The sequence below is a fragment of the Heterodontus francisci genome, chromosome 43, assembly GCF_036365525.1.
Source record: "Heterodontus francisci isolate sHetFra1 chromosome 43, sHetFra1.hap1, whole genome shotgun sequence".
Classification (NCBI taxonomy): domain Eukaryota; kingdom Metazoa; phylum Chordata; class Chondrichthyes; order Heterodontiformes; family Heterodontidae; genus Heterodontus; species Heterodontus francisci.
In genome coordinates, this window is record NC_090413.1 from 13362984 (window position 1) to 13388303 (window position 25320).

The 25320-nt window shown below is 44.8% G+C and overlaps 1 protein-coding gene across 4 annotated transcripts in view; it reads right to left on the minus strand.

The window, feature by feature from the left end:
- LOC137355609 (cAMP-dependent protein kinase catalytic subunit alpha-like) overlaps positions 1-25320 on the minus strand; it is a 202941-nt gene that overhangs the window by 39668 nt on the left and 137953 nt on the right. For all 4 annotated transcript variants that reach the window (XM_068020930.1, XM_068020931.1, XM_068020929.1 and 1 more), the window contains one exon: positions 21707-21768. In XM_068020930.1, the coding sequence (XP_067877031.1) occupies positions 21707-21768 (62 nt within the window). The remainder of the gene's footprint in view (positions 1-21706; positions 21769-25320) is intronic.

A 25320-nucleotide genomic window follows, 5' to 3' on the forward strand; every position in this document is an offset into this window, starting at 1 on the left:
TAAATGGGTGGTTGATGGTCGGCACAGACTCGGTGGGCTGAAGGGCCTGTTTCAGTGCTGTATCTCTAAATAAAAAAAAAAATGTTTCTAAGATGCTAACACGATGAATATTCTCCCTAGTTGCATATATACCACTAACTCCAAGAACCAGAGTTTGAGACTGTATCAGTGCTGTCAATATGCTAAGAAACTTAATGGCAGTTGAAGCATCACGAGCAAAAGGAGCTCTGCTCTTGTTCCTTGGCCTTGAGAAAACTCACTCCGACTATGTAGCATCTCCTCTCCGTACAAACATGCAAGTATCTATTATCAGCAATAACTTATGAGGTGGTGGCTGTAGCTGAACACACTGGATAATGTCTTGCTGCTAAAACCAGTGCAGAGATCTGGTCTTTCCCTACTACTAGTGAATAGAGACATGGGAGGATCCCACTGGAAAAGTAGGTCCAGCCACGAAGGCACAAGGGAAACGGCCAAGCTCCAGGAGTGGTGTGGGGAAGGGCCAAGTGTCAGAGAACTGAGTTATAAAGATGATGAAAGGAAAAAAAATCTTTGCTTTGAAGGAAGGTGAATAAGAGAATCTTTGTGAGGTTTATAGGATATTAAATGGAAAAGGTTAATCATGAGCATTGTTTCAAGTCAAATAACAATGGGACACAGGTGCAAACCAGTAAAGGGCAAGTTCAGGACTGATGTCAGGAATAAGTTCTTCACAAAAGGAGTGATCAATACTTGGATGGACTCCAGTAGCATCGTGAAGGCAAAAAGTCTGCAGTCATTTAAGAGGAATTAGATATGGTGAAGGGGGTGGGAGGCATAGGTTTCTGTGGAAGGATTAAGTATATGAATGGCTTCCCTCACCTGTAGGTTAAAATATTGATCAGAAATTCCAGGCTTTAGTCCTGGATAACACAATTTTGTTGAGAAAAGAAACTGATGGGCCACCACCTTCAGAATTACTCACAACAGACCGACATTATTATCTTGTTCTTCTGTGAATGCAGATGAAATCATTCCTTTGACACTAGGAGAAGCAATGGAATGGCAGAGGAATGGATCCTCTTTCTTGAAATGTGCTGTCTCCTATTTCTAATGTAACTAGCAGTTACGATGAGATTCAAAGATGTCTTTCTCAGATAAAAGTCCACGTACCCATGAGACCTACAGGAGGCACACCGTCCAAAACTAAGGTAAGTCAACATAGTGGAAAATGTTTGTTAAAAAAAATTCTTGTTCACTGCAGATGACATCAATATGCTAAAACAGGATCTGGCCAAAGTGGACTGGGAGCAGCTACTTGTAGGAAAGTCCACATCAGACCAGTGGGAGTCATTCAAAAAGGAAATAGTGAGTGTTCAGGGCCAACATGTTCCCGTAAAGGTGAAGGGTAGGACCAACAAGTACAGAGAACCCTGGATGTCAAGGGATATAGAGGACTGAATAAGGAAAAAAAAGGAGGCTTATGGCAGATTCAGAACACTGAAAACAGCAGAGGCCCTACAGGAGTGTAGAAAGTGTAGGGGGTACTTAAAAAAGTAATTAGGAGAGCGAAGAAGGGACATGAAAAAACATTGGCGGACAAGATGAAGGAAAATCCCAAGGCGTTCTATAAGTATATTAAGGGCAAGAGGATTACCAGGGAAAGAGTAGGGCCCATTAGGGACCAAAGTGGCAATCGGTGTGTGGAGCCAGAGGACATAGGTGAGGTTTTAAATGATTACTTTTCATCAGTGTATGGAGAAGGACGATATAGGTGTAGTGATCACGGAGGGGGATTGTGATATACTTGAACAAATTAGCACTGAAAAGGAGTAAGTATTAGCTGTTTTAGCAGGCTTAAAAGTGGATAAATCCCCAGGCCCAGATGAGATGTATCCCAGGCTGTTATGTGAAGCAAGGGAGGAGATAGCAGGGGCTCTGACACAAATTTTCAAATCCTCTCTGGCCACAGGAGAGGTACCTGAGGACTGGAGGACAGCGAATGTGGTAACATTATTCAAGAAGGGTAGCAGCGATAAACCAGGTAATTACAGACCAGTGAGTCTAACATCAGTGGTAGGGAAACTATTGGAAAAAATTCTGAGGGACAGGATTAATCTCCACTTGGAGAGGCAGGGATTAATCAGGGACAGACAGCATGGCTTTGTCAGGGGGAGATCATGTCCAACAAACTTGATTGAATTTTTCGAGGTGATGATTAGGTGTGTCAATGAGGGTAAAGCAGTTGATGTGGTCTACATGGACTTTGGTAAGGCTTTTGATAAGGTCGCGCATGGGAGATTATTTAAGAAGGTAAGTGCCCATGGGATCCAGAGCAATTTGGCAAATTGGATCCAAAATTGGCTTAGTGGCAGGAGGCAGAGGGTGATGATCGAGGGTTGTTTTTGCGAGTGGAAGCCTGTGACCAGTGGTGTACCGCAGGGATCGGTGCTGGAACCCTTGCTGTTTGTAGTGTACATTAATGATTCAGACATGAATATAGGAAGTATGATCAGTAAGTTCGCAGATGACATGAAAATTGGTGGTGTCGTAAATAGTGAGGAGGAAAGCCTTAGATTACAGGACGATATAGATGGGCTGGTAAGATGGGCAGAGCAGTGGCAAATGGAATTTAATCCTGAGAAGTGTGAGGTGATGCATTTTGGCAGGACTAACAAAGAAAGGGAATATCAAATGGATGGTTGGACCATAGGAAGTACAGAGTGTCAGAGGGACCTTGGTGTACTTGTCCATTGATCACTGAAGGCAGCAGCACAGGTAGATAAGACGGTTAGGAAGGCATATGGGATACTTGCCTTTATTAGTCGTGGCATAGAATATAAGAGCAGGGAAGTTATGATGGAGATGTATAAAACGCTAGTTAGGCCACAGCTGGAGTACTGCGTACAGTTCTGGTCACCACACTATAGGAAGGATGTGACTGCACTGGAGAGGGTGCAGAGGAGATTCACCAGGATGTTGCCTGGGCTGGAGCATTTCAGCTATGAAGAGAGACTGAAAAGGCTAGGGTTGTTTTCCTTAGAAGGCTGAGGGGGGACCTGATTGAGGTATTCAAAATTATGAGGGGCATTGATAGGATAGATAGGAAGAAACTTTTTCCCTTAGCAGAGGGGTCAATAACCAGGGGGCATAGATTTAAGGTAAGGGGCAGGAGGGTGGTTGGAATCTGGAATACACTGCCTGAAGGGGTGGTAGAGGCAGGAACCCTCACAACATTTAAGAAGTATTCAGATGAGCACTTGAAATAGCATACAAGGCTGTGGGCCAAGTGCTGGAAAATGGGATTAGAATAGATAGGTGCTTGATGGCCGGCACTGACACGATGGGCCGAAGGACTGTTTCTGTGCTGTATATCTATAACTCTATGTGCTTCTCCAGAAGCAAGCCTTGGGGTCAGAGATTGTGGGTTCAAGGCCCATGCTCGAGTTTGATGCCATAATCTTGACTAATGCTACAGCACAATACTGATTGAGTGCTGCATTGTTGGAGATGTCCTCCTTCAATTGAGAAGTCTGTTTCATTGATTCAGGTGAATGTTGAAGAACCCATACCACTATTCAAGAAAAAGAGCAGGGACTTCTTTGTCTCCTGGCAAACATTGCTGCCTCAAACAACAACTTCAGAAAAAAGCTGGTGATTCATTTTGTTGGAGTTTGTGGAATGTCGCTTTTGCAGAACGTCACACTACTCAAAGTAATTGATTGTGCAAGGCACTTTAAAATGTTTGAACATGATAATATAAATATATATACATCCAAGTCTCAACACATACACCAAAGGGGAGATTTTCCAACTGGTTAGACAATTAATGGCCACAAAGTGGGTGCCGCTAATTGGGAAAATAAATGTTGCTATGGGTACCCACATGGGTCTTAGTTATGCCTGTCTTTTTGTGGGATATGTCGAACATTCCTTGTTCCAGTCCTACTCAGGCCCCCTCTCCCAATTCTTTTTCCAGTATCTTGATGACTGTATCGGTGCCGTTTCCTGCTCCCGCCTGAACTGGAAAACTTTATCAACTTTGCTTGCAATTTTCACACTATTCTCAACTTTACATGGTCCATCTCTGACACTTCCCTTCCCAGACTTCTCTGTCTCCTTCTCTGGGGATAGACTGTCCACTAATATTCATTATAAGCCCACTGACTCCCACAGCTACCTCTAACACACTTCCGCCTGTAAGGACTCCATTTCATTCTCCCAATTTCTCCGTCTCCGACACATCTGCTCTGATGATGTTACCTTCCACAGCAGCACTTCTGATATGTCTTCCTTTTTCTTCAACCGAGGATTTCCCCCCCCTGTGGTTGATAGCACCCTCAACCGTGTCTGACTTATTTCCAGCACTTCTGCCCTCCCTCCCAGAACCGCAACGGGGTTCCCCTTGTCCTCACTTTTCACCCCACCAGCCTCCACATCCAAAGGATCATCCTCTTCCATTTTGGCCACCTCCAGCATGATGCCACTACCAAATGCATCTCTCCCTCCCCTTTTTCAATGTAGTATACTGTATTTGCTGCTCACAATGCGGTCTCCTCTACATTGGGGAGACCAAATGCAGACTGGGTGGCTGCTTTGCAGAATACCTCTGCTCAGTCCGAAAACATGACCCTGAGCTTCTGGTCGCTTGCCGTTTCAACACACCCCACTGCTCTCATGCCCACATCTCTGTCCTGGGCCTGCTGCAGTGTTCCAGTGAACATCAACACAAGCTCTAGGAACAACAACTCATTTCCCGATTAGGTACGCTACAGCCCGCCGGACTGAACATTGAGTTCAATAATTTCAGAGCATACTGGCACCCCTGCACTTTTTATTTTAATTTCATTTTGTTTCATGATTTTTAACCATGTGCCTGCCTTTTTTCCCCCCCATGTTTGTGCTTTTGGCTGTTCATTATTCTGTCATCAACACCCTCTCTGCACTAAAGCTTTGTCTTTCACCACACTATTAACACACTCTGTCTTTGCCTGTCAGTTCAGCTCGCTTGCCCTCTGTCCTATCACACACCTTCCCTTTTGTTTTCTTTTCCCCCCACCCCCACTTTACTTGTTTAAAACCTATTACATTTCTAACCTTTGCCAGTTGTTAAAACATTAACTCTGCTTCTCTCTCCACAGATACTGCCAGACCTGCTGAGTATTTCCAGTACTTTGTTTTTATTCCCTTTACTTATGTTTGGAGGAAGAGTAACATCATCAGATGGGTGTCAGGCAGATCAAGCTACAACAATGGCAGAACGTGCCCATCTGCCAGTATCCTCTGACCCACACTTTCAGGCAGAGATGAACTTATCTAGCTTTGCTTAACTGCCTCAATGAATTGGTTTGCAGGTCATCCCTGATCTGTCCATTCAACATCTAGTATATGAAATCTTAATGGTTAGTGTATAGCGACATTCCATAGCCCTCATTTAGGCAAAGCACCCCATCCTGATCATCTACAGTAATTGCCAATTAATAATCGCTGGTGAGCTGACAACGCCAGCACAATGTGGACTGGGAGCTCATACACACTGTTAGTTAAGCCAATCCTGTAAAATCAGGCTGATCAGCAAATTAACTGTTGGACAGATGATAACAACTCACCAGCTGACTAATGCTGGAACAGAAAATTTTACACCCAAATCTCTTACCCTTATTGAGCCTCAGATCTGTCACCTGCCTAACTTGATTGTTGTGGATGTTAGTTTTAGTGTTTCTGCTGCCATTGTTGATTTTCTTTGTGTATATTTTACTAGATAACCTTCAAAGGCACAACAGGCTGATCTGTTTACTTCCTTTTCAGATGGTGGGGAGGGATTCGTACATATTTGATCTTCCCTCTTCAAAGTAACTACCTATAGGCCAATCACAGGGCAGTACCGACCCAGATCACAAACAGTTCTGTGGCCTGTCTTGTTTAACTTGCTCAAAGGATTATACAACACAATCTCTATTCATAGCAACACCCCGCTTGACAAACAAAAACTCGCCCATGATCGCAACAACCTTTCACTTAAATACCAAGACAATAAGTGTACAAATATTTATTCCTTTATCCAACAGGAAAAATGTAGCTGGGTGTCCATGAGTTTCTTTGTTCTTCTACAGAAAAGATCAATAAAACATGCCCATTATTGTTGCATGTAGCATTACCTCTGCACTTTCACCCAATTCCTTACACCACATTCCCCATGTCAATGGAGACCAATACTTCAAGTAAATGAATCTTTTTAAATGCTGACAGCAAAAAATAAGATTTGCTTTAAAGTAATGGATTGCACTTTAGTGGTTATCTACCTTTGACTCGCTATGCTAGATCACTGCTAGAAAACAACAAATTCCTCAAACTAGGTCACCGACACACAGCACACATCCAAAGCCAAGCTACACGTTGCCACTGAAAACTATGCACTTTTAATCAATATCAAGAGATGCCCATGCTTATTGATTACTTGCAGTCTAGAATCTGGAGTGTGGACTTTGATTGTTTACTGCAGTCCTGCTGCAGTCCAGGTGCAATGGCAGTACAACACGTTTACTGAAGTATCATCACGTGGCTGATTTGCAAATATATTGCACGGCATCAAGATGTCCCAAATAGCCTCTCTGGCCCCAGTGCAAGTATCAGTGCTGCTCAGCAACAGAAGAAAAACACATCCCAAACAACACCATTAACACCAGAAACTGTTATTTAATGTCTTAAAACTACACAAAAAGCCAAAAAAAATACACTTTTGATGTTTCGGGCAGCCTCTTCTGCCTCGCAGCTGGTAAAGCTCATTGTGTCAAACACACGCATACATACACAAGGCAGCTAGACATTTCCAGCATTTTGCAACTATATTTTAATGTTAAATAATAAATTTCCACAACTTTTAAAAAAATAAGTGATTTCTTCTGAAGTTTCCCCCCTCTCTACCCTAGCCCTGAACTCATGTCTTTCACTAATTTTTCTCCCATCTAACCTCATGTCCACACTTATCTTGTCCTGGAGACCCACCTCCTGCTCCCTCGACCTTATTCCAACTAAACTAGTGACAACGCAACTTCCTTTCCTGGCCCCCACTTTAGCTAATATTGTTAATGGTTCTCTCTCCAGGTCCCTTTTGCCTTTAAATTTGCTATCATCAGCCTCTCCTCAAAAAAGCCCTCGACTCCATCGTCCTTCCAAACTACTCCTATTTCCAACTTCCATTTCCTCTTTAAAGTACTTGAACCTGTTGTTGCCTCCCAAATGTGTGCCCATTTTTCCCGGAATTCCATGTTTGAATCCCTCCGATCAGGTTTCCGCCCCGAGCACAGTACCGAAATGGCTCTCATTAAAGTCACAAATGGCTTCCTATGTGGCTGTGACAAAGGTAAACTTTCCCTCCTTGTTCTTGACCTGTCTGCAGCCTTTGACACGGTTGACCACAGTATCCTCCTCCAACTCAGTCCACTATTGTCCAGCTGGGTGGGACTGCCTCGTTCCATTCTTACCTAGCTAGTCGCAGCCAGAGAATCAATGGCTCCTCCCCTCCTTTCTCTCATCTATATGCTGCCTCTGGGCAACACAGTCTGAAAACATAACATTAGTTTTCACACGTACATTGCCGACATCCAACTGTACCTAACCACCACTTCTCTTCACACCACAAGACTGTTTGCCCAACATCCAGTGCTGGATGAGCAGAAATTTCCACCAATTAAACATTGGGAAAACTGACGCCATTGTCTTTGGTCTCCGCTATAAACTCTGTCCCCTAATCTCTCTCCCTGGCAAATGTCTGAGGCTGTTTCCCAGCTTGATGTCATATTTGACCCACAGATGAGCTTCTGATCACATCTGCTGCTGAAACCCTCATCCATGCCTCTGTTACCTCTAGACTTGACTATTCCAAAGCACTCCTGGCCAGCCTCCCACATTCTACTCTCCATAAACTTGACGTGATCTGAAACTCTGCTGCCTGTGTCCTTACTCGCGCCAAGTCCCATTAACCCATCACCCTTATTCTTGCTGACCTCCACTGGCTCTCAGTCAAGCAATGCTTCGATTTTAAAATTCTCATGCTTCTTTACAAATCCCTCCATGGCCTCACCCCCTCCCTACCTCTGTAATCTCCGCCAGTCCTACACCAGAGATCTCTGTGTTCCTGTACTGCTGGCCTCTTGAGAATTCCCAATTTTAATTACTCCACCCTTTGATGGCCTTTGGCTGCCTGAGCCCTTAACTCTGAAATTCCCTCTCTTTCTCTTCTCTCTATTTCCTCTTTTAAGATACTCCTTAAAACTTACCTCTTTGACCAAGTTTTTGTCCGTCTGCCCTAATATCGTCCTAACTGGTTCGGTGTAAAATTTTGCTTTGGAACATTTTATTACATTAAAGGTGCTATATATGTACAAGTTTCTGTTCTACTGACTCAAGTTCTGGAACTTCCTAACAGCACTGAGAGTATACATAGACTGCAGCAGTTCAAGAAGGCAGCTCACCACCACCATCTCAAGGGCAATTAGGGATTGGCAATAAATACTGGCCTAGCTAGCGATGCCTACATCCCATGAACGAATAAAAAAAAAAGTGGATGAAAGAAAATGGGGAATGGTTTGATTGGCGAATAGCAGCTTTGAAAAATAATTAAGCTTTTTGATTGCTTAGTTTTCCAATTGTAATTTGTTTCCTAATGATATTTTTTGATTTTTCTAGATTATGTCACGGACAGTTAGTAAGGGGTGTGGTGGCTCCCACTGTTGAGTTCCCAACTGACCACAATCGTGTTTTGTTTAAAATGATGAGTTAGCCCCGACTGCTTAACTTGCCAAACAGACAGTGACAGGTTTTCTTGGTGATTTAAAACAGAAGATGAAATATTGATTGAACAATATTCATTCCCTGAACTGTTCGCAACACCACTCATGCATGCATTCACTCACATGTGCACTCTCAAGAGAAGATAGATAGAAGGTAAAGGGTAAGAGTTCATGGTGTGGTAGGTGTTCATGGTTTATGGTAAACTTGTTGAATCTTCTAAGGAGGACAGTCGTTTTTAAAAAATGCAAGCTTGGGTGTTTGTAGTCTTGAACTTGGTGAGCTGTTATAGATTTCTGGTGGTTAAGATTTCAGACTAGAGGTGGCGGTCACTTTCAGTTCTCTGCTGTACCAAGTTGAAGTGTAGAATTAGCAGCAGGGCTTCTTGTTTAGGCTGGATTTCTCCATAACCCCTGGCTCGAGTGCTTTCTGTGATGTGTCTGTAATCTCTTACACTCTCTCCCATCAGAGGGTTACCTTTTAAGGTCACACTTCATATTAGCATTTCTGATACCCAACACACGGTCTTCTCCCCTGGTGTGACCACACAATAGACCAGGATGTGGAATCCATGGCCATCCATTAATGTTCAGATGAGTATCATTCTGTTATGTGTGTCTACTTCACACCTCCTTTGTCTCAGAAGAAATCCATTCAATTCAGGAATGTCTCTGTTTCAGGATGGGTGTAGCCGACACCTCTTGATCAGGAATGTATCCGTTTGTCCTTTCGAGACAGTGAGGCAATTTTTGAATACACAGGCCAGGTCATCTGACCAGTGACCATTTTGCACCACACTGTCCACTTTATTTTTTAAAGGAAAAGTCAATTTCAAAGATTCAACATTGAATAAAATTCGTACTTTAAAAGTAGGTATATATGTGTTTACAGAGCATGACAATTATTCAACTGGATATTTGATGTTTATATTATTTAATTGGATATTTGATTAATCAAATAGTTATGTGGTTATTTGAGATAATCACGATTTGTTGCACTTTGGACAGGCGACATATTGAGGTGACTAGTCAGAAGTCACACTTTCAGGTGTGGCATGACAGGCAGACTATAGACAGGAGCCCAAGAATTATGGATCATTTTCAGTGGTTTAAACAAGTGGTTCAATCTGGGTAGGAGGAGGGAGGAATTCAGGGTGGGACACGTTTGTGCTCCTTTCTCCTTTATTTCCAAATTTTCAGTGGCCAGGGTGCATCTCATCACATTAGGATGTGGGACTGATGGTATCTTGAGCTCCCCAGGAAATCCTGTCAGTTCCACTTAATATATCACCAACAAAAAGTGCGGCAGCGTGAAGTACCACTACTTCTTTCAGTGGAAGCACTCTCGCTGGAGTCACAAGGTCAAGGGTTCAAGCCCAGCTGCAGAGACTGTGCCGTGCAGTACAGGGGGAATGCTGCACTATCAGAATGCTGTCTTTCATAAACCAATGGGACCCCATAAGCCATCTTAGTTGGACATAAAAGATCGCATGGCACTATTCAAAGAGAAGGGCAATTCTCCTGGTGTCCTGGCCAATACTTATCCCTCAAACAACATCAGTTAAAAAAAATTATCTGGTTACCTATACTTGCTGAGCTTCCCTACATTACAGCAGTGACTGCACTGTCTGGTGGTCATGAAAGGTCACTATAAATGCAAGTCTTTTCCTGTTCTTCTGCAAGCTTTTGGGAAAAACTGGCTGTCCACTGAAGCACCTTAGTTCCATCTGCCCCTTCCATGACAACATGCACTGCTATGTACAGTTTGATGGTTCCACTGACAGTTTCGGAGTGAACAGGGTTGTGTCCTAGCCCACACCCTGTTTGGCATCTTCTTCTCCACGGTCCTGACCTTTGCCCTCCCTACAGATATGGAAGGAGTCTACTTGTACACTAGGTCAGACGCAAGCTCTATAATCTATCAACGGTGAAAGCAAAGACAAAGACATATCATGTCCTGATCACAGAGCTCCATTATGCTGTGGTGTGCTAGTCCCTCTCACGGAAGCACAATTACAAAAGACTCATGGACTGTTTCCCCCATGCCTGTAACGTGTCCTCCTTGACTACAAGTGTGAAGAAAACTGTGGTCATGGGAGTAAAGATGTCTTGCTGCAATTATAGGGCCTTAGTGAGACCGTACCTGGAGTATTGTGTACAGTTTTGGTCTCCTTATCTAAGGAAGGAAATACTTGCCATAGAGGGGTTGCAATGGAGATTCACCAGACTAATACCTGCAATGGCGGGATTGTCTGATGAGGAGAGATTAAGGAAATTGGGCCTGTATTCTCTAGAGTTTCGAAGAATGACAGGTGACCTCATTGAAACTTACAAAATTCTTACAGGGTGTGACAGAGTGGATATGATAGGATAATTCCCCTGGCTGCCGCGTCTAGAACCAGGGGACATAGTCTCAGAATAAGGGCTAAGCTATTTAAGACTACGATGAGGAGGAATTTCTTCAATCAGAGGGTGGTGAATCTTTGGATTTCTCTACCCTAGAGGGCTGCGGAAGTTCAATCATTGAGCATGTTCAAGACAAAAATCGACAGATTTCTGGATACTAATGACATCAAGGGATATAGCGGGAAAATGGCATTGAGGTAGATGATCAGCCATGATCTAACTGAATGGCTGAGCAGGCTCATCAGGCTGAATGGCCTATTCTTGCTCCTATGTTCCTAAGGTGTTGCATTGCTGTTCCTGATCATACCAAATAACACCCCACTGGACGTGGCTAGCAAATTCTGCCACCCCGGTCTACGGTGACAGTCTGTCCCTTGATGGAGAGCTCAATACACGCATAGGGAAAACAGCTACCACCTTTGGTTGACTTATGAAATGTGTATGGAATAACACCAAGCTCACCCCTAGGAACAAGCTGATAGTTTATGGGGCCTGTGTTCTCAGCACCTTGCTGTATGGCTGTGAAACATGGGCAAATTACAGCTACCAGGAGAAGTTGTTGAACAATTTCCAACTTTGCTGTCTGCAGCACGCATTATGGACAAAATCACGAATGCGGCAGTCCTTGCAGAGGCAGAGCTCCCAAGTGTGCTGGCACTAATCAAACAGAGGTAGCTTTGGTGGATTGGAAATGTCCGCAGGATGGAAGACAGTCACATACCCAAGGACCTTCTGTATGATGAGATAGCCGGAGCCAGATGACCAGTGGAATGCCCAAAGTTCCGCTTCAAGGACGCTTGCAAGCGTGACATGAAGGCCCTAAATGTCGACTATCGCACTTGGGAGTCACTAGCTGACGAAAGAGAGAAATAGCGACACATCATGTGGGCTGGCATGCACTACCACCATGACCAGTTGCTACAGCAGTTTGGAAACAGGCGCCAATGCCGAAAACAACCCAAAACGTTACTTGGCAGCTTCATGTGAGACACTTGTGTCAGAACCTGCCTCTCAAGGATTGGCCTCCACAGCCACCAGCAAAGGTGCACCATGTGAAGACACCCCATCTCAACGTATTGATTGCTGCATGTCCATCATCTTGCACCAATGGAAGGATGCCAACCCAACTCTTCCTGTTCTTTAACAGTTATAAGTGGGGTGCCCATTGCCACATCCCAACAGCAATCGATCTCGAAGAAACTGAATAACATTGTGAGAAAACAGCACAATATGCAAGGAGTAGCAAGCACTTAACTTTTTTCCCCCTTTGAGCACTTAGGCCAGACTGGCCTGTGTTTCCCCCGCCACCCGTCGGCAGCAGGGCACGGTACCACTCCAAGATCCCGGCACCCCACAGGGTAGATGACCTAGTAGCAGCATTAATGGTGTGTTGTCCTGCCCTATTATGCAAACAACCCTATCCCTGAGATGTGGTCACTGGCCTGGCGAGCTAGGTGGATGGAAGTTCCACCCTAGCATACTTCTAGTAACAGAACAGGATGCAAAGGTTTTCCAGGCTGACACTGTTAAATCATACAAGTCACACACAAATGTTGCTCTCTTTCTGGGCTACACACACTCTGGGGTGAGATCCTTCTAAATTCTATCAGGAGGGAATGGTAGTAGTTCTCATCGAATAACAGCACAAGTGAACAGTCAGATGAGATGCCACGTACAGCAAGTAAATTACTGAATCATAGAAATTTGCAGCATGGAAGGCAGCCATTCAACCCACCGTGTCTGTGCTGGGTGACCAGTAGCCAACCAGCCTCATCTAACTTTCTGGCTTTTGGTCCACAGCCTTGTAGGTTACGGCACTTCAAGGGCATATCCAAATACTTTTTAAATGTTGAGGGCTTCTGCCTCTATTGCCCTTTCAGGCAGCAAGTTCCAGATCCCTACCACCCTCGAGGCAAAAAAAATTCTCCTTGTACCCCTTCTAAACCTCCTACCTCTTACTCTAAATCTACGCTCCCTGGTTATAGACCCCTCAACCAAGGGGAATAGGGCCTTCCTATCCACTCTATCTAGACCCTTCATATTTTTACACACTTCAATTATGTCTCCATTCAGCTTCCTCTGTTCCAAAGAAAACAACCCCTGCCTTAATATAATCTTTCCTTGTAACTCAAATCCCCCAGTCCAGGCAACATCCTATTAAATCTCCTCTGTACCCTCTCTAGTGCAATCACATCTTTCCTATAGGGTAGTGACCAGAACTGCAGAGTCCTCCAATTGTGGCCCAACCTGTGTTTTTGAGCCGACCAATCTGCCAGAATCAGTCTTTGCAAACCATAAATCGCTGAGTGTAGGAGACCCAACGGCTACCCTCTCCTGTTTGACCCACCCATCGAAGCAGTTTACAAAGGCGTGGCCGTAGTTGCATGCTAACAGCTGCTTGGAGTCACAGGTGACAGCTGGGTGAATACAGGACGAACCACCCCAAGGAGTGTGGCGAGCCTGCCTAGAAGAGGTGCCACCCCTCCCTTACACCTTGAAGGCAGTTCAGCACCCTGTTGTGGAATTCCACTCAGGACACGAGAGTGAGGCTGATAATGCGCAACTCTCCCTTGCTAAAATCCAATTCACGTGCAAGTCAAGTTCATCATCTATCTTTACCTGTCAGTATCCATCTGTCACAAGTCATATAGCGATGAGCGAGTGACATAGCAGCAGGAGTGGATTCAGCTGTGAACCTGCACACAGGCGGCTCAGACCATAAGGCCGTCTTTCACTAGCAGGAAGCAGTAGTGGCAGTCGGCAGCCCCGAGCGACTGAGCAGCCCTTTTCCAGGATCACACTGCTCACCTCCCTAGAATGAAGAAGGGGCTAGAAAAGGTGCCCCAAACATTGCTTCATCTACCCTGGCCAGCGGACCGCAGCTGGCAGGGATCCCATCAACTTGGTCATAAGTCAATCTCAAACAAGAAACTAAAGGTGACATTGGTCATCACTGGCGCATGGAACACGTGCACCCTCATGGACAATGCCACAGCCTGGGAGAAGAACTGCTCTTTTCGTTAGACTAGGTATAACCTCCAGATAATCGCCCTCGGCGAGACTTGTCGACCTGAGGAGGATCAGCTCAAGGAAATTGGCGCTGGTTACACATTCTTTTGGAGTGGCTGTGGAAAAGAATGGCGCAAAGCTGGTGTAGGCTTTGCTGTCATGAACCATCTCATCAGTAAGTTGACTTGCCTTCCCCAGTGTGTTAATGATCATCTGATGGTGCTTAGACTACCCCTGCAGAGCAACAGGCAAACAACTCTCATTGTGTATATCCCTACCATGACAAGCCCACTGATGAAATCAAGGATAAATTTTAAGATGACCTCCTTGATTGCTGCCATGCCAAAGTCAGACAAGCTAATCATTCTTGGTGACTTCAAAACAAGTATTGGTGCAGATCACCAAGCATGGGAAGGAGTCATCGAAAACAAAATGGGGTTGGCAGTTATTACAGCAATGGTCTCTTCTAGCTTAAGATGTGCGTTGAGCATGAGCTCTAAATCACCAACACAGTTTTCCACCTCCCTAACTGCAACACAATGTCTTGGATGCACCCTCATTACATGTGTTGGCATCTAATCGACTAGATCATCACCAGACAGAGAAACAGGCAGGATGTGCACGTAACGAAAGCCATGTGTGGTGCTGACTACTGGACTGACCACCGTCTTATCATCTCAAAGCTAAACATCAAGATCCATCCCCCTAGATGTCCCCAGGGCCTGAAGGTCCAGAAGCATCTCAGTGTCTCAAGGCTCAAAACAGGCAGTCTCTCAAAGAAATTCGAGAGTCGCCTGTGTTCAGCGATGACAGGACGACCTTCAGGAATACAGAGTACTCCGCTGCTCTAGAGGTCCTTGGCCCTACTTCTCCTAAGCATCAAGATTGGTTCAATGAAAACAATGAGGTGATTGAGAAACTACTGGAGGAGAAACATCGCCTCTGTTGGCCTTACCTCAATGACAAGTCATCACTATCCAAGCATCATGCCTACTGAAACATCCACAAGACTGTCCAATGCAAGCTCAGAGAAATGCAAGACACTTTGCTGAATCAGAAAGCAGATGAACTCCAATCATATGCCGACCATAAAGTCTGGGAGAGATTACATGATGCTCGGAAATCTGTCTACGGACACCAGTCTACTGGTTCACCACCAATCCTCATTGGCGATGGGTCAACATTGCTCACAGAAAAAGCCCAAATTCTAGAAAGATGGGCAGAGCACTTTAACCACATCCTCAACTGGCATTCATCCATCAATGAAGAAACTAACAGACTGCCACAGATTACCATCAACTGTTCTCTTGGTGGCCCTCCCACGTTGTCAGAAATGACTAAAGTTATGAAACTCCTGTCTCGTGGTAAAGTCCCAGAAGCTGATGCTATCCCAGCTGATGTCTACAAGGCTGGAAGTCAATGCCTGGCCAGGAAGCTCACTGAACTCCTTCAGTCTATGTGGGAGCAAGGAACCATCCTGCAAAAATACAAAGATGCCTCCATTGTCCACCTGTCCAAGCAAAAAGGAGCTCGGCAATCTTGCAACAATCACAGAGGAATCTCGCGTCTCTCCATCGCTGGCAAAATCTTTGCCAGAATCCTTCTGAACCGATTAGTGCAAAATCTCGAGCAGGATCTGTTGCCAGAGAGAGAGTGTGTCAGTGCGGTTTCAGAATAGGGCGAGGAACCACTGATAATGGTGCTTTCAGTTAGACAGCTGCAGGAGAAATGGCAAGAACAGAACACAAACCTCTAAACCATGTTTGTTGACCCAAACGAGGCTTTTGACACTTTCAGTCGTGAGGGCCTTTGGAAGGTAATGGAGAAATTAAGCTGCCCTGAGAAATTCAACACAATGGTTCGACAGTTCCATAATGGCATGCTCGCGCCTGTCCTTGATATTGCTGAGTCTTCTGACCCATTCCCGTTACTAATGGAGTTAAGCAGGGCTGCATGCCAGCACAAAATATCTTCAGCATGTTTTACTCTGCCATGCTCCCCAATGCCTTCCATGATGGTGACCCTGGCACTGAAATCAGATATCACATGGATGGGAAACTGCTTAATCTGAGACGACTCTGGGCAAAATCCAAGGTCTCCAAGGACATTAAAGAAAATCCCAAGACTATTAAGGAAAATCCCACGGCTTTTTATATGTATATAAAGAGCAAGAAGGTAACCAGGGAAAGGGTTGGCCCACTCAAGGACAGAGATGGGAATCTATGTGTGGAGCCAGAGGAAATGGGCGAGGTGCTAAATGAGTACTTTGCATCAGTATTCACCAAAGAGAAGGACTTGGTGGATGATGAGCCTAGGGAAGGGTGCAGATAGTCTCAGTCATCTCATTATCAAAAAGGAGGTGGTGTTGGGTGTCTTGCAAAACATTAAGGTAGATAAGTCCCCAGGGCCTGATGGGATCTACCCTAGAATACTGAGGGAGGCAAGGGAGGAAATTGCTGGGGCCTTGACAGAAATCTTTGTATCCTCATTGGCTACAGGTGAGGTCCCAGAGGACTGGAGAATAGCCAATGTTGTTCCTTTGTTTAAGAAGGGTGGCAAGGATAATCCAGGAAATTATAGGCCGGTGAGCCTTACGTCAGTGGTGGGGAAACTATTAGAGAGGATTCTTCGGGACAGGATTTACTCCCATTTGGAAACAAACGAACTTATTAGCAAGAGACAGCATGGTTTTGTGAAGGGGAGGTCGTGTCTTACTAATTTGATTGAGTTTTTTGAGGAAGTGACGAAGATGATTGATGAAGGAAGGGCAGTGGATGTTATCTATATGGACTTTAGTAAAGCCTTTGACAAGGTCCCGCATGGCAGACTGGTACAAAAGGTGAAGTCACACGGGATCAGAGGTGAGCTGGCAAGATGGATACAGAACTGGCTCGGTCATAGAAGACAGAGGGTAGCAGTGGATGGGTGTTTTTCTGAATGAAGGAATGTGACTAGTGGTGTTCCGCAGGGATCAGTGCTGGGACCTTTGCTGTTTGTAGTATATATAAATGATTTGGAGGAAAATGTAGCTGGTCTGATTAGTAAGTTTGCGGACGACACAAAGGTTGGTGGAGTTGCGGATAATGATGAGGATTGTCGGAGGATACAGATCGGTTGGAGACTTGGGCGGAGAAATGGCAGATGGAGTTTAATCCGGACAAATGTGAGGTAATGCATTTTGGAAGGTCTAATGCAGGTGGGAGGTATACAGTAAATGGCAGAACCCTTAGGAGTATTGACAGGCAGAGAGATCTGGGCGTACAGGTCCACAGGTCACTGAAAGTGGCAACGCAGGTGGATAAGGTAGTCAAGAAGGCATACGACATGCTTGCCCTCATTGTTCGGGGCATAGAGTATAAAAATTGGCAAGTCATGCTGCAGCTGTACAGAACCTTAGTCAGGCCACACTTAGAATATTGCGTGCAATTCTGGTCGCCAGACTACCAGAAGGACGTGGAGGCTTTGGAGAGGGTACAGAGGAGGTTTACCAGGATGTTGCCTGGTCTGGAGGGCAGTAGCTATGAGGAGAGGTTGGAAAAACCCGGATTGTTTTCACTGGAACGACGGAGGTGGAGGGGCGACATGATAGAGGTTTACACAGTTATGAGCGGCATGGACAGAGTGGATAGTCAGAAGCTTTTTCCCAGGGTGGAAGAGTCAGTTACTAGGGGACATAGGTTTAAGGTGCGAGGGGCAAAGTTTAGAGGGGATGTGCGAGGCAAGATCTTTTACACAGGAGGGTGGTGAGTGCCTGGAACTTGCTGCCAGGGGAGGTGGTGGAAGCAGATACGATAGCGACGTTTAAGAGACATCTTGACAAATACATGAATAGGAAGGGAATAGAGGGATATGGGCCCCGGAAGTGCAGAAGGTGTTAGATTAGGCAGGCATCAAGATCGGCGCAGGCTTGGAGGGCCGAATGGCCTGTTCCTGTGCTGTATTGTTCTTTGTTCTTTGACATACTTCGCGATTTCCTGCTTACCGATGACTATGCAATAGTTGCTGCTATGGAGCTGGAACTGCAACGTAGCATGGTCTTGTCACGTGCATTGGAGAACAACTTCGGCCTTATGATCAGCACAAAGAAAACTGAAGTAATTTACCAGCCTGCTCCAGGGAAGACCTATCTCAAGCTCAAGGTTTCAGTCCATGACCAGAACCTGTCAGCAGCAGATAAGTTCACTTATGTCCGCAGCACACTCTCTCAAGCTGTCTCTATTGATGTTGAGATACAAGCATGAACTGTCAAAGCAAGTATAGCCTTCAGCAGACTTCGAACATCAGTCTGGGAATGAAGAGGAGTTAGTCTGCCTACCAACCTGAAAGTATAGAGCAATAGCCCTGCCCACTCTACTCTACGCATGTGAGACTGTGTACCAACATCACACCAAGAAGCTCAACCGCTTTCACTTGAGCTGCCTATGGAAGCTTCTGAAGATTAGATGGCAGGACAATATACCAGACAGATTTTTAGAATTAGAACATTACAGCGCAGTACAGGCCCTTCGGCCCTCGATGTTGCGCCGATCATCTGACCTACACTATTCCATTTTCATCCATATGTCTATCCAATGACCACTTAAATGCCCTTAAAGTTGGCGAGTCTACTACTGTTGCAGGCAGGGCGTTCCACGCCCCTACTACTCTCTGCGTAAAGAAACTACCTCTGACATCTGTCCTATATCTTTCACCCCTCAACTTAAAGCTATGTCCCCTCGTGTTTGCCATCATCATCCGAGGAAAAAGACTCTCACTATCCACCCTATCTAACCCTCTGATTATCTTGTATGTCTCTATTAAGTCACCTCTCCTCCTCCTTCTCTCTAACGAAAACAACCCCAAGTCCCTCAGCCTTTACTCGTAAGACCTTCCTTCCATACCAGGCAACATCCTAGTAAATCTCCTCTGCACCCTTTTCAAAGCTTCCACATCCTTCCTATAATGCGGTGACCAGAACTGCACGCAATACTCAAGGTGCGGCCTCACCAGAGTTTTGTACAGCTGCATCATGACCTCGTGGCTGCGAAACTCGATCCCCCTACTAATAAAAGCTAACACACCATATGCCTTCTTAACAGCCCTATTAACCTGGGTAGCAACTTTCAGGGATTTATGTACCTGGACACCAAGATCTCTCTGCTCATCTACACTACCAAGAATCTTCCCATTAGCCCAGTACTCTGCATTGCTGTTACTCCTTCCAAAGTGAATCACCTCACACTTCTCCGCATTAAACTCCATTTGCCATCTCTCAGCCCAGCTATGTCCCTCTGTACCCTACAACACCCTTCGACACTATCCACAACTCCACCGACCTTCGTGTCATCCGCAAATTTACTAACCCACCCTTCTACACCCTCATCCAGGTCGTTTATAAAAATGACAAACAGCAGTGGCCCCAAAACAGAACCTTGCGGTACACCACTAGTAACTAAACTCCAGGATGAACATTTGCCATCAACCACCACCCTCTGTCTTCTTTCAGCTAGCCAATTTCTGATCCAAAGCTCTAAATCACCTTCAACCCCATACTTCCGTATTTTCTGCAATAGCCTACCGTGGGGAACCTTATCAAACGCCTTACTGAAATCCATATACACCACATCCACGGCTTTACCCTCATCCACCTGTTTGGTCACCTTCTCGAAAAACTCAATAAGGTTTGTGAGGCACGACCTACCTTTCACAAAACCGTGCTGACTATCGCAAATGAACTTATTCTTTTCAAGATGATTATAAATCCTATCTCTTATAACCCTTTCCAACATTTTACCCACAACCGAAGTAAGGCTCACAGGTCTATAATTACCAGGGCTGTCTCTACTCCCCTTCTTGAACAAGGGGACAACATTTGCTATCCTCCAGTCCTCCGGCACTACTCCTGTCGACAATGACGACATAAAGATCAACAACAACGGCTCTGCAATCTCCTCCCTGGCTTCCCAGAGAATCCTAGGATAAATCCCATCTGGCCCAGGGGACTTATCTATTTTCACTCTTTCCAAAATTGCTAACACCTCCTCCTTGTGAATCTCAATCCCATCTAGCCTAGTAGGCTGTATCTCAGTAATCTCCTCGGCAACATTTTCTTTTTCTACTGTAAATACTGACGAAAAATATTCATTTAACGCTTCCCCTATCTCCTCTGATTCCGCACACAACTTCCCACTACTATCCTTGATTGGCCCTGGTCTAACTCTCATCATTCTTTTATTCCTGATATACCTATAGAAAGCCTTAGGGTTTTCTTTGATCCTATCCGCCAATGACTTCTCGTGTCCTCTCCTTGCTCTTCTTAGCCCTCCCTTTAGATCCTTCCTGGCTAGCTTGTAACTCTCAAGCTCCCTAACTGAGCCTTCACGTCTCATCCTAACATAAGCCGCCCTCTTCCTCTTGACAAGCGCTTCAACTTCTTGAGTAAACCACGGCTCCCTCGCTCGACAACTTCCTCCCTGCCTGACAGGTACATACTTATCAAGGACACGCATTAGCTGCTCCTTGAATAAGCTCCACATTTCGTTTGTGCCCATCCCCTGCAGTTTCCTTCCCCATCCTACACATCCTAAATCTTGCCTAATCGCGTCATAATTTCCTTTCCCCCAGCTATAATTCTTGCCCTGCAGTATATACCTGTCCCTGCCCATCGCTAAGGTAAACCTAACCGATGTGCTCACCAGAGCTGGCATGCCAAACTTCCACACTATATTGAGACAGTCACAACTGAGTTGGGCTGGCCTTGTAGCCAGAACTCCTGACACTCGCTTACCAAAGCAAATCTTCTACAGAGAGCTTGCTTCTGGGTTGTGGTCTCATGGCTGTCAAAGGAAGTGCTACAAGGACACTTTGACAGCTTTGCTTCGGAGTTTTGACATCGACCCAGAGTCCTGGGAGAAGCTCGCCCTGGATCGCTGCACCTGGTGCAACCAAATAAAAAAGGGTGCGACCTCCTTCGAAAGAAAACGCATTAGAGGCAGAGAGAAAACGCAAAGAGGGGAAATCTCAAGCCAGCAGCTCGTCCAAACTTGATCGTCTGTGGTATCCTGCTCTATTTGTAGCAGAACCTTGCAGACGCAGATCGGCCTCAACAGTCACCTACGTACCCACCGGAACCCTACCAAACACCCCAGATGTTGGGCCCAGTCATCTTCGCCTCGAAGGACCAACAACAACTACTGTTTTATACAGTTCCAGCATAACCTCCCAGCTCTTATACGCTACATCTCGGCTAATAAAGGCAAGTATTCATATGCCTTCTTGACTACCTTATCTACCTGTCCAGCCACCTTCATGGATCTGTGGACATTTACTCCAAGGTCCCTCTGTACCTTACCATTTATTGTGCGTTCCCTTGCCTTGTTGGGCTTCCCCAAATACTGTCACAATTCCCCTACACTCTGCTGCATCACAATAGAAAACATCTCAATCCAATTTAATTTGATTAATGTGCACCAATGAATGGCTGGGTTATTGTGAAGTGTGCAATCACCTATGTCAGGCACTCTTGAAGGACATCTTTGACCTACCTGTTGTGGGGACTCCCATTTCTGTAAGAACTCCTCTCTCGCTTTCTCTAAGAAATCTTTCACTGCAATAAAAGAACAGAAATATATTACTTCTGATATCTGGACAACTGTCGCAATTCATAAAGCTTCTGGCCTTCAGGACCAACAATTTAAGTGCAGGTTCTAATAAATCAGAATGAAATGAAATGGGGATTGGCTGGACATTGCACTTTAGAATTGACAAATTGTTTCAGTCCGTAATGACACAGATGTGGCTCAGGACAAGACGAATGACACAAAAAAACAAATGCAGATTGTTCTGCTGTTCAACCAAGATTATCAGTTACAGAGACCAGAAAAGTGTTAGATTATGGTGATGTTTCAATGCGTTGGTGTGACTGACTAATAATTTCCAATGTGTGCTGTACCAGTGAATTAAAGCAACAGTTTTTAAATTTGAAATCACTCCACCTGTCCTTTGTTCCACACTGAAACACATCCATTTCCAGAGGAGTGAGAGAATCTGGAGATTTGCAGAGTACTTTTATCTATTCTACTGGCAAACCACCATCAGAATCTGATTTCAGTGCAAGCTGATCTTGCAGTACTGCATTGTGAACCGCAGCTCACACAGAGTCCTAGGGAAGCCAATACTGATTAAACCAGCACCTCAGGCAGAGCAACACAAGACTTAAAGTTAACTTGCAAACCATTTAGCTTTTGAAATTGCAAAGATACTTTATAGCTTCTTCTACAGAGGATTTATGACATCTCTGGAAGTCTTCACACAAAATAAATACTGCAAAAGGCAGGAGAACCCTACCCTGAGAGCTTGGCGTCTGGAGAAGGCCCTAAGCGACACACAATTGTGCTCATTGCCGACAAAATCAATCAATATCCGACTCGTCAGCATCATTCAGAACCTAGTTCAACCACCGCACCACACAGCAAATGAAAATCTAACAAAGTGCACTCGGAAACAGTCACGTTCCAAGGGAATATCTAATCCATTGAACTCTGGACAGACTCATGCTCCAAGATCCTAGGGCCCCCCACAGGGCAAGTGCCCCACGAGTGCCGTTAATGGTGCAGCCCAATCCCTGGGATGGGAGTCATCATCCTGGCAGATAGGTGGACAGAAGTACTGCCCCAGCACAGAAACAATGGTCTGAATGGTCTCTTTCTGCACCGTAAATTTTCTAAGTTTCAGAACAGGGTGCCAGGAATAAATTGCACAGCAATGTTGCTGCCTTTCTGGGCTATTTGGACACACTTGCACTCCAACTGAATCTCGATCACAGTTCATCTGGAGACGCTGGCACGCCAATTAAACTTCAGCACACTCACACTCATGCTTTTCATACATCCCGATAAAGGAAGTGTCATGGTGGTTAAAGCAATTTGCTAGACTAAAGAGCTCATCTTAATTTACAGAGAGTACCCTAAATAGGGCGTCCTTGTAGGGGTATCATGGCTGCTTTTCGGAGATTCTGTTCCAATTGTGGCTGTCATTTAGCACAGGGGAGCTTTGGGACACTACTGTGGCACAAAGAATGAAAAGAACTTGCATCTTTATAGCCTCTTTCATGACCTCAGGACATCTCAAAGAATTTTACAGCCAGTTAAGTACCTGATATTTAAAAAAAAGTGTAGTCACTGTCGTCATATAGGAAAATGCAGCCAATTTGCATACAGCAAAGTCTCAAAACAGTAATGAGATAAACAGCTAGATAAATGCTAAATCTATGTACGTAAAACTGGAACGTTCAATGCTCCATTCCTGGCATTAATAGCAGATGACCAACTTCCTAAATGGTCCACACAGCTCCCTTCATATCATGGTGGTTTATTGATCTTCAGTGATGTTCTGGATTCTGCTAGTTGCATGCAGCATTACAAACAATCATGCTCACTTAGCAAGATTAGTAAAGGTCACATTGTGCAAAACAATCAGAAAATTGAAAGACTTGAAACGGAAAAGGATCAGGGCATCCTCCGGCATTAATCTATAACACAACTAAAGACAAGGGTAATTGGCACTAGGAGAACCAGATTACATCTGTCATTGTTTTGAGTAGGAGAATCAAACTTTCAGCTGCAACTTTTATAAAAGAAAAGATTTAGAGGTATTGTTGATTTAAAAAGCTATCTGCTGAAGGCTCAGCTAGTTAAGCGAGTACCTAGATTAGAAAAGATGTGGTCTGCGATGAGTTAGCTGATCTTAGCTGGATTGACAAAAGCGGCGTGACAATTCTCAACTCACTTCTGGTAAGGGTGAAGAAAATTAGCCAAAGTTCCCTGTCTTGAATTCTATCCAGTGTTCCCTGCTAGAAAGTGCGAATACGTGTTACAAGGACACGATTCAGCCTGACAGTGATGCTTCGTGGTTGAATAGTCTACCAACAACCTAGCGTGTAGGCTCACAGGATTTTCTTTAGTCAGTTGGTTGACAAATGTGGATATTCATCTCCATGTTCAAGAATTTCCAAACTAATCTGCTGTGAAAGCCACACTGGTATAGAGTTTCTCTTAGTTTGATACAGAATGCCCATGCTTTCCTTGGAGGGGATACCTGAATCACCTGGGAGATTGTCCACATGGCTATGCTAATATCACAACAATGCATCAGCACGAATAAGCTTCTCGTTACTCATTGAGCCAGGAGCACCCTACCAGTTACGGCACTGGTATGCAGGGTTATTTTGAGCAGATGATGAAGACTCCAATGTTTACAGAGTGGGAAGCCAATCATCAATAGTGCCCTGAAGGCCCAAGGACTCAGGTTTTGAATTACTAAATCTACATCAGAGGGGTGGCTTGGTTCAGTCTCCCATGAGATGGAGGCACGTCAAACTCAAAATGACCCTCCTTATCTTGCCTTCCCTCAGAAGGAGGACAATCAGTTTTGTCATTGATCAACTGACAAATGTGGTTTTGAGTGCCCTCTAGATAGAGCACTTAAAAGCAATATGTCGAGAAATACAACTCGCCATAAAGTTTATGAATATATTGCTACCATCTTCCTAACTACAATATGGACACACACAATACCCCATGCATCAGGTGAAGGTGTGAAGTATCAGTAGCAGTTAGCTCCCTCTGCAACCCAACCACTGATATATGAACAGCCTCCAAGCAATACCTTTCAACAGCTATTGTTCCAGGTCAAGTTTTACATTAGTTTAACTGGCAACTTTCCTGTTTTCCAATCAGAAGGTTGTTGGTTGAAGTCCCACTCCAGAAGATGAATACATAACCTAGGTTGTCACTTTAGTGCAGCAGTGAGGGAGTGCTGCATTGTTAAGTGCCTGAGACCCCAACTCCCTGTTCCTGTGGTTTGGTAAAGTTCCCATGGCAAATAAAGTGTCAGTCATTTAAATTTTCATGGCCATGGGGCAAACTCAGCCACTAGAAAAGCAATCACATCACTTTTAAATACAGGCTCACAACATCCAGCAGAATTTGCCACTGGTGACCCAGAGAGGCACTTCCTGCCACCACAAGCTTTTGTTGAGGGTCAAGTTGAACAAGCACCGTAAAAAAACAAAATCAGAAACTGTCAGCACATGAAATTTTAAGAAGCATTTGGGAGGCACCATTGCTCAGACATTGCACTGCAGCCCAATAGTGCAGTT